This window comes from Brassica napus, chromosome C3 (assembly GCF_020379485.1).
Source record: "Brassica napus cultivar Da-Ae chromosome C3, Da-Ae, whole genome shotgun sequence".
Taxonomy (NCBI): domain Eukaryota; kingdom Viridiplantae; phylum Streptophyta; class Magnoliopsida; order Brassicales; family Brassicaceae; genus Brassica; species Brassica napus.
Window position 1 is genome coordinate 70,404,722 of NC_063446.1, and position 10,580 is coordinate 70,415,301.

The window sequence follows — 10,580 nt, forward strand, 5'->3', positions numbered from 1 at the left end:
GATAACGTGTTGTGTATTTACTATAAAGAACAAAGATTTGATAACATAAAAGCAAAGGAGAGAATTTGATTATTTATGTTTGTGTATATGAAAACACGAGGGAGAGAGTTGTGAGCTTTTTATTATTAACGTTCGACTTCATCACTTTCTATTACACATGAGTGTATTTATAGGAACATGAAGTCGGTGATGGAGGTGGCAATAAGCCATGTCTTCGCAACAAGCCACGTGATGGAGTGGACAACAAGACATCACCTTAATAGATAATCACTAATAGTGATAAATCTTATCTTTAACACTGTTTAATAAAAAGCGGCCGTTCTCGTGTTTATTACTGAAGGAACATTAATAACATAACTAGATGATAACCTGCGCGCACTGTGCGGTGTGAGTTCTTATAATAATGTTTGTTTATGAAATGATTTTAATATTTGAAATAATTTTAATATTTTGCAACACTACGATCTTTATCGATTATCAAATGATGAATACAAATGTTGGTCTCTTAAATATATCATCGTTGTTGAAGAGTTAATGTATTACATCTCATTTTAATTATTTTTAAGACTTCATATGCACAAAATAAAATTAAGTTTGTGGTTGACACAAATCACCAAAACCAAATAGGCAACATCAATTTTATAATGACGAATAAAAATTAGGTTTTCTGCCCTCGATTTGTTTACTATTGACTATCCATAAGTGATTTCATTTTTTACCTCTATAGAATTGTGCTTTCGTTGTCGTCTTTGTTTTATTGATATGAGTTAATTTTTTTTTTTACTTCTTTAATGAATTCAGTGAATTACATAAGTATCAATTAAAAAAATGGGCATATGTAAAAATTAGTTTCACTCCATATACATATCTAAGAATCAATTTTTTTAAAAAAAAATCACCGGCAAACTATATTAACAGGTTAGTGTTCAAATCTAATATATCAAGCTGTTATAGAATATAAGTGCAAACTCGAAATATAAATGTCTATCTAGTATATATTCACCAGCTCGGTCTAAAAATCATCTAATTAAAACAACAAAACAAATTACTTATTTCACCAGTTCGGGTAATATCTGAATCCGAACGGGTAATATCCGAATCCGAATGGATATCCGAAGATAACCAAACATAAGTATACTTAACTCTATATTTCTAATTTATTTCTCATATTTTATTCAAATATTTATATTAATGATTCTTATTGTTAAAAATTAGATAATATACATATAATTATGGACAAAAAATTTTCTACTCACCTAAAAAACATATCAAGTTCTTGTTTTTTGCATTAACAAAAGTTACATCTAAAATTTCAAAACAACAACTAAATTAGTGTCTTTGTATTTTTAAAGTTTTATCTCCAAACCTATTAATAGTTTAATCTTTTAAAAATTAAAAAAAAACAGTTAAGTTAAAATATATTTTAAATACAAAAAACTTAAACAATGAATAATTTATTTATTTTTTCTTCAAAATTTAAATATCCGAACCCAACCCAAAATATCTGAACCTGAACATAAAATACCCAAACCCGACTCGAAGTGTAGAAATACCCGAACGGGTTCTATACCTTTATACTGAAATATCCGATACAAACCCGAACGTGTATCCGAACGCCTACCCCTATGATATATGATCATTTGTATCTTGCTTGAGCAAAAAAAAAAGTTAAACCATTGATCACAAATTTTTTAATGTGAGACTTTTACCATTTTTAGTAATTTATAGTCGTTTTAAAATTCAAAATATAACATATAAGAAAAAAATCTAATTGTTTTTATTATATGCTTAATGTGATTTTTAATTTCTTTGAATAGTATAAAATTAAACAAAAAAGAGGGGTTATAAATTTTTTTTATCAATATGTATTATTCATAATCATTAATTGTCATATATATGTTAACCATATTAGGTAATTATGTAGCTTTTATTTAAGGAAAGAAAAAATATTCTTTTGTACACTATTAATTAATTTGATAGTTAGTTTAATAAAAAACATAGTATATGTTTATATGGACCAACTTATTTTTCTAACAATTCTAAGAATCATTCTCGTGATGACACGTGGCTACGAAAACATTTTGTAATGTTTCAGGATTCATATAGAGGGGATAAGAGGCCTAGCTTCGATGTCCAAAGCCAACCGCAACGCTATAAACGCAACTCCCGATCACATATACTATTAGAGAAACGAAAAACAAAAAGATTTGAGTTGCAAAAGTTTGGGCACTCAAAATTTTAGAATAAAAAGAATATGAGGAAAGTAAAAAATTTAGGTGGAGAACGAAATTTTTGAGTTTTCAAAAGTTGTCTACATTTTTTGAGGAACAAAGCGTATTATACATTCAAATAATATATGAAAAAGTTCAAAGTATGTTTTTTTTGTTCACCAAGTTAAAAATATGTTGATGTTTATCATCTCACAAGTTCTTACAAAATACATTCTTACATGTACAAAGTTACAAACTGTGATTCCTTCGCAGTTAGTTAACTATTATCAGAGGTTGTTAACCATTCCCAAATAACTTGAGTGGTTTTAGCTTGACAAGTAGGAGTGATTTTTTTTTTCAAATGATGCAAAACCATGATTACTTGAGTCATTAAAATATGAAGAAGAGTGACTGATAAGATTGCGTATGGTGCTCGGACTCGGTCTCTTGCTACAATCTATGTTGTTTCGGTTCCACCGAGGTGGTTTACGGGTATGAAAAAAAAGAAGAAAAAAGAACATCAAGTTATGAATTCAAAAGCTCAGTGATGTTTATCTACGTACGTACGGAATAAACTTGTTTCCAGTAGAATTAAGTACCAGAAGAACGACACATATACACTCATATTTTACTAGCATGCATACAAACATTCACTTAGTAGCTCATTATATATCACTTACGCATATATGCATCTCTTGCTTGAAGTTGACCATTGCATCTCTAGGCAATGTCATCATTACTTTAACTCCACCTTCCATTGATGGATCCACCTTTGAAGGTCTCAAGATCATCCCCAAGTTCTTTGCGCTCTCAGGCGTCAATGGCCGCACATGCACAGGCTCTTTCCAACCAAAATCTACCGATTCAAAGTACCCAATATTCCTCATATCAGTCAAGAACAATAAACTATCACTTAACCCTTCAAATTTTGCATCTTCCTTTATCAATCTCTCTATGTTCCTTAGCTCTTCCTCGACATTCTTCTTATCATAAGCTGATTTCTTGGTTCTCTTCACAAGCTTTACAATATCAGAGATTGATGATTCATCGAGCTCTCTCACGGTTAACTCGATGTAGACGTCCATGTAAGAATTACCGTAATATCCTCTAGGCACTGGTGGATCTAAGACATGCCGGATTCCAACAGCGAAGCCAAGGACAGTGATCCCGTCAAGGTTTAGGTTTAAGGCTCGACATCTCGATTTCCATATGTACGCACTAAGAACTTCAAAAGTAGTGACACCCTCTTTATTAAGAAACTCATCTTCCCTTACCAAAGTGTCTCTAAGTTTTTTAATATTTTCAGGCCTAATGTTTATCGTCTCTGTAACCTGCAGCATGTATAAGGAAAGGGTGAACCTTCCATATATAATCAAAGATTTTTTTTCTTTTGCTGAAATGAAGATTTTCTTTAGAAATACAAAAATCAAATTATGGATATTTCATTTGGATATATATAAATTTAGAGTGATGAATCACAAATTAGCATTTTCTAAATTGGGGTTAGTTATTTAAAATAAATGTAGAACTCGAGTATACTTAGTAAGTTTCATGTTCTGTATTTTTCTGAAGTCACAATGAAAGTAATTGGAACAAGCTGTAATTTTATGTTTTTGGCCGTAAAAATTAATCTTTTCTGAAGTCACAATGAAAGTAATTGGAACAAGCTGTAATTTTATGTTTTTGGCCGTAAAAATTAATCCGTAGATTTATTTGTTATACCTTTATTCCGGTGGTGTCATAAAGCACTATTTTTTTGCTCTGAAAATAATTTTTTCTACAGTCATATTTTAATTTTCTAGAGAGTTTATGTGTATATTTAATTTAAAGTTAGGTCTATCGGTTAGTATTAAGAGTTCATATATTTTATGGTCGGTAAGTACATAAAATTTATATACTTTCAATTCTTGAATAAATGTCTTTGAAAGTAAATAATTATTCTTTTCTATTTATTTTATATACTTTTAATTCTTGAAATTTTATATGAGTTTGTCGATCAACTTTTATCATTTTAGGTAGCTTAGATAGTGAGATGTTAAGTCATATTATTGATTGACCGTTTCAGAATTTTAATCAACAACATATGCTTGATGTTGTTATTAAAAAAAAAAACTTCTCATGTCTAGAAATATGCATTTCGGGGGTTTTAAAATCTAAAATGCAGAATAAACTGTTATAATTTAATAGTAAAGCTGGGTTTGGACCTAAGTGGATCACAGACTTTGGCTTAAAACCGTAGTCTAAAACAATACAAAATCAATACTATTAAAACAATTTTGTCTACTTATAAGTAATTTAGGCTAGGCTAAATTATTATATTTAATTATTTTTGTATTATTTCTACTTATATCTAATTTAATTATTATTAAATATATGCCTAACCTAAAATTAAGTAACTAAATAATTAATCTATTATTTAAAAAAAAATAATGATTTAAATTTATATTAACATTAAATATAAATAACTAATCAATTATATTTTATTTATTAATATAAAAAGAATTATATATATCTACTAATTCATATATATACTAATAGAACCGTACTTTAATCCAAATGCAAGAAATAAATTCTTCAAATCCTCATCAATACATAATGATATAAGTCTTATAGATAGAGCATTAAAATTAAATATGTATATATGTATTATATATATATATATATTTTATAAAATAAATATTAAGATGTAGGTATTAATATTTAATAATATTATGGAACATGTTATAATTGATACTTTTATAAGTATAATTTTATGGGTTATTCCAACAAACAAGTAAATTATTTATTAAGTATTTACTACATACATATGTCTTATATATATATACTTGTGATTAATTTGGATATTCAGATCGATTTTCGGGTTTTGGTTTTTCAAGTTACTTGTTCAAGTTCGGCTAATAATACTCCAAATTCAGATATATCTTCTACCACCTTACAAGATCCATTCTGGTATTTCTTACATTATAGATTGGGAACGGATCAGGTTTTCTGGTTCGGATGCGGTTCAGACTTCGGGTTATGGTTTTTATGCCAATAGCTACTTTAAATAAATAGAAATTGTGATTATATTAAGTTTTCACCGAAAAATTAGTATGCGCTTTGAAAGTGCGGATCAAAATCTAGTATCAATTTAAAATAGCTGTTTTTATTTTATTTTGAGGATGTTGTAGACGAGTGAATTTTTAGCAGATATGAATTAGAAAAAAGTTATAAAATTTAGGTAAAGGTTTAAAATGGGCCACCGGATATTTTATATAACATTACTAATAAAAAATTAAAAATATTAAATTAAACCGGTTGATATTTGATATTTTTAAAATTAAAATACTAAAATGATTCTGATAAGGAATAGCTAGTATCTCAATTCAATTATTCAAATTAATGTGAATAAAACATACCATAAAATCAGTTGGCATATACGGTGATGTCGCCAGAAGACCATCACTGTTACTGCCAGGCACTCTAGCCGGTTTATTGTCTATTCCTCTAACTAGCCGCTCTCTCTCCCATACCGGCATTACCGATGGCTTGCTCTTTCCTCCGGCTAACTCAGTAAGGGCATGCATTATCATAGCGAAACTAAACCCATCAGACACAGCGTGTGACAGTGCCACGCCTATAGTGAACCCACCGCAAGGAAATTTGGTCACCTCCAAAAGCAGAGAAACAATTATATGAATTCTCTCTTTTTTTTTTTAATTATATTAGTTGTCTTTCGCTTTGATAAAGAATACCTATTATTGTACGAATTTCTAATACGATATATATATCTAATGTAAACAACTTAAATAGCTGACATGCATGGCTTTTGTTGGACCAAGACTACAATTAGTACCTGAAATCGTTGTCATTAACATTTCTCATTATTGATGAACAATATTTGTTGACCAAAACAAAAGATGAACAATATTTTTGTAGGACCAAGGCTATATGCTCAGATGAAAAAATATTACCTGCAATGTGAGAGGATGATAGCTGATCTCATATTGATAATTAAGTTCGACCTCCGGCACAAGACGCAATGCAATTTCTTCATCAATGTTTTCTATATAGTTTAAAGTGGCAAGGTTGCAAGTGGCCGTCGCGATTACAAACGGGACTCCTTCGCTATAGTAAGTTAGCTGAAGCTTTCTATCACTTCTTCGTCTACTCATTTTACTTGAAAGTGGATAGTAGTAGACAAGAAGTTCAGACAATGCCTTCCTAAGCAAAGAGACAGGATCATTGTGGTTCTTTTCATTTGCTTTGAAAACGTAAAGGGCTCCGTACATAACTTCGTTGAGAGGATCATTATCCAGAGTAGAAAGGAAGAGAGTTTTCCAAGGAGTTTTTTTCGAGGGTTTAACAAACTCAGTTGGTTTCTTTTCGAGTAATAGAGTAGTAGGCTTTGGTTTCGTTTCGTTTGCCATTTGCATGTATAAGATCTTCTTACCTCTCGACAGCAATATATATAGGGTAAATAATCATCAATTTTTAATAGATGTCAAGAATGGCTATTACAAACTGGTAATTCGTTTAATTTGATTGCCACAGGCCGCCTGAACTAAAGCTAGTAGAGCTGATGCTTTATAACGTAGTGGCAAATACTACTCTTATTGTCTTACTGGTGGCGAGTTCGAAGCTTTGGTAGGGCATTGCAATTTTTTTTTTGCTTTAGGCTTTAAAGGTTGCTGGGCCGGCCCTGGCTATTACAAACGCATGAGACGGCGAGACAAACAAAACGCGAACCTCCACCAATTCCCCAAAGTTGATTTGATGGAATTAAAATATTTTTTTTAGTTTATTTTACGCATTGTCACTTTCTAGAGCTGCCAGTTCGCATGGCTGCGTTCTAAGAATCACGTGCTTTAACTATTGTCTGTATCTGTATACATATTTAGAAACCGATCATTAGCGCAAGAGTTGCTGCGTTCATTAAGCATATGGATCAATATCCAATATGAATTATAGTAACTCTTTCTGTTTCAATAAACATGATGTTTGAGGTGATTTTTATTGTTTTATAATAGAAGACCTTTTCACACATATTCAGATAACTTTATCTTTGTTAATATATGTATAACCAATTGTAACCAAAGAACTCATCCATACAGTAAATCTTTTACTATTTTTATTTAGAATAAAAAATTTAAAAAAATTTATATTTTTGAATTACTTTTAAGAAAAAATAGCTTTCTAAATATATATGCACTAAGGCACACATAGTGGGAATGAGGTCAATTGACAAATCTTAAATTTTATAAATTTTGAGCGGTAAGGTAGAACAAAAAACAACACTGCTTCTTAAAAAAACTAAGTTTTCCCTAGATTACTCTTCCAGACCTGGAAATCGAGACACGGCCGCCGGCCTTGGTTCATGATGTCGGCGGTGGCCTTGGCCGCCAGCGTCGATTCCTCTACATCTACGCAACCTCCTTTCTTCTTCACCTTCTCTTCAACTTTCGTTTCATGACTGCAAATCGCTCAAAACCTCGTTTCAACGCCAGTTCTTCCTCGGATTCCCTCTCTTCCTCACCACTGCTCACCACCGCTCCAGATCTACCACGCTCGTTAGCTGTTCCGTTCGTCGACTCTGTTCCAACTCCGACGGCTCCCCCACTGATGCGACCCAAACCAGCAGCTATGTCTCAACGAGTAGCTTAAGGTACGAACCAGCTAAGCAACTGATCATAACTTGGCTTAATGGGCATTTTATGGGCCTTATCGGTTTGATCCATGAAGTTCTAGACCGAGAGAAGCTAATGGGCTTGATGCAGAACGGGGAGCCTTATGCTCAATAAGAAATCAGTGTTTGGATTTGTCCAAGAAAGGCCCACCAAGAAAATACAAGCCATGGTCGTAAAATATATCAATCTGACGGCAATTCCGAGATCTTTAACCATGCGAAAGGACGCAACCAGCCGAAGAGTTTTGTGACCAAAACTTTCAATATTCGGTCAACAATCTTGGTCTTTGGTCAAGTCAATATTCCTAGTCAAGTCTTCATGGTTTTAAGAGCTTTATAGTTTCTAGGATTGACTAGAATATTTATTTCTTCCACGACCTATTATATAAAGGCTTGCTATTGTATTGTTTTAATCATTCAACTTTTTAATAAAAATCTTTCCTTTTAACTTGTTGAATCATTTGTTCTTCATCGAACATCTTATCTTCTGAGTCGTCGGAGTGTGTCATATCTTCGGGCTTAGAAGTTGGTAGTATCAAGAGATTTTCCGCACCTCTTGTGTCACCATTCAATCCACATCCCTTGATCGTTTGTGCTTTCTAGCTCATTCGGTGCAAGGCTTATCCAATCCACCAACCTTAGAGTGTTCCTTCAATTTAGGGCGTATAACCCTCTCCCCGACCATGTTCTTAGTCTGGCAGTCAGCGGTATCTTAGTCTCCAACGAACATCTTGGATTCCTCACCCTCTCGTTCGAGGTCCCCGCAATTGTTAGGCCGAGTGTTCACTCTCGAATGAGCTTGTGCACCACATCTGTGAGCCACAACATAGTGAGTTCTTGAAGATGAGTTCTACTTCTAGAAGCAGTGGCAGCTTTGAACATCATTTCAGAACCATTTCGGCGAGAAACACCAAATTTTATTGATATGCGTCAAAACCAGCCTTAAGAGCCGTGTTTCTGTTATAGATACGGTAATATCAGAGCTCACTTTCTTAGCTGGATCTCAGTTCGCATTCCTCATGGTTGATAGTCAGGAGCATCACTTCACCGCATCTGTGTCACCTCGTCACTCCAATCCCTTCCGAGAGACGTTGGTACTCAACCGACACATGCTTTGGTTTGAACCAAAACCATTTATGGAGCTTAAACTTGCTGATTGTTATAAGCTTGAACCAAAACCACGGTTCATCTAGCCCAAAGCCGTGATGTTATGCTTAAATTGCCATTATGTGTATATCCACCACAGGTTTGTGGAATTTGCATTAGCTCTGATTTTGTCACTGGTGCTATTCGGTTTCAAGGTCCATCCTATTTGTTTGTCAGCGTCAAATTCAAGACCTTTATATTCTCTGTTTCTGTTGAGATTCACCTAGTCTCTTTGGAGAGCTTCGATGTCGGAGCTAGAGTTGTTCATGCTCGTTCCACCTCCTTCCAAACTTTGCCGTTTGGTCTAATCAATGTCGATTCAGGGACACAACAAAACTCTTTCTTTAGCTTTGTTATCTCTTGTTTTAGTGTTATGTATTATGATGTTCATCAAATCGTCGAGGATCCCTCCGGTTACTATCTTGTTACCATTGAGCATAGCTCCGGATGTAATCGCTTAAACTCGTTTTAGATTTAATATAATCATATGTGTTACAAAAAAAGCTGTAAGGTAGAACAAGTGAGATATGTCCACTGACCCTCTTAAACCTAGGTTCAAATCTACGTTTGCATCCAGTTTTTTTTTTGTGTTTTCAAATTTATTATGGGTTTACCTGAAGTCCAATTTATTTAGTTAATTTAAACTAAAAGCCTGATTTGTTTTTTTGGGCTAAATAATGTTTTGTTTTCCTATTATAGCTAGTGAACCTAAAAGTATAAACAATATATTAAACTTTAATAATTATATAATAATAATTATAAAATATTTAATTTAATTAATGACCCAAGTAAAAAAAATAGTATAGGTCCATCACCGTACGTGCATATTGATATAAACAATATGATATAGATAATACATCCTGATCATAAAATTTATTGGGATGTAAATCTCATGTTTCCTCGAGAGTTCCTTTACAATTACAAACGCATTCGAAGACGAGACCAATATGACGAGTGTCCTGGCTGCATGATGTTCAAGCTTTCCTTTCTGTGTTCATATCGACAATTTATTACATGTTTTCTCAAACTGCGTTGATTGCAGAACTTCTAGTCATATATCTATTACCGAGGTGGTTGTCACATTTCAGTTTGCATGGCTTACTAAAGTGCATGTTTCCAATGCATCACGTGCATTGTCTTTTTTTATATGAGGGCAAGAGATTCGTCTCTTTGGAATAATTATAATATCAAATGTACACTACACTTGCGCATGGTTAGGCGACGATCTTATATAATATTCCCTATGTTTCAATTTATTTGGTCTTTAAAGAAATTCATTTATTTTATTGTAAAATAAATGATGTTTTCACTATTTGACATAAAATTAATATATTTTAAAATTTGTAATTAATTAAAAAATGCTACATTTTTATAGGTTTAACTAGTTTTATTTTATATAATTTTATATCATCAAAATAAATTACGTACAAATTTGTATTTTTAATCTTTTGTGTAAAAACCTTAAATATCAACTAATGAATTAGAGGAAATGGTATTTTTAAAAAATATATATGTAACTCACTCACATGTACTATTGACAAATATTAATCCAGATTATG

General features: G+C 32.2%; 1 protein-coding gene across 1 annotated transcript; it reads right to left on the reverse strand.

Annotated features, from left to right (window-relative positions):
• Positions 1 to 2,716: 2,716 nt before the first annotated feature.
• Positions 2,717 to 6,701, reverse strand: LOC106390075 (spermidine coumaroyl-CoA acyltransferase-like). Its single transcript, XM_013830464.3, has 3 exons — positions 6,164 to 6,701; positions 5,609 to 5,860; positions 2,717 to 3,541 (listed from the first exon to the last, which is right to left on the reverse strand). Exons 1-3 carry the CDS (start codon positions 6,623 to 6,625, stop codon positions 2,876 to 2,878), a joined length of 1,380 nt encoding a protein of 459 aa, XP_013685918.2. The 5' UTR covers positions 6,626 to 6,701; the 3' UTR covers positions 2,717 to 2,875.
• Positions 6,702 to 10,580: the final 3,879 nt, after the last annotated feature.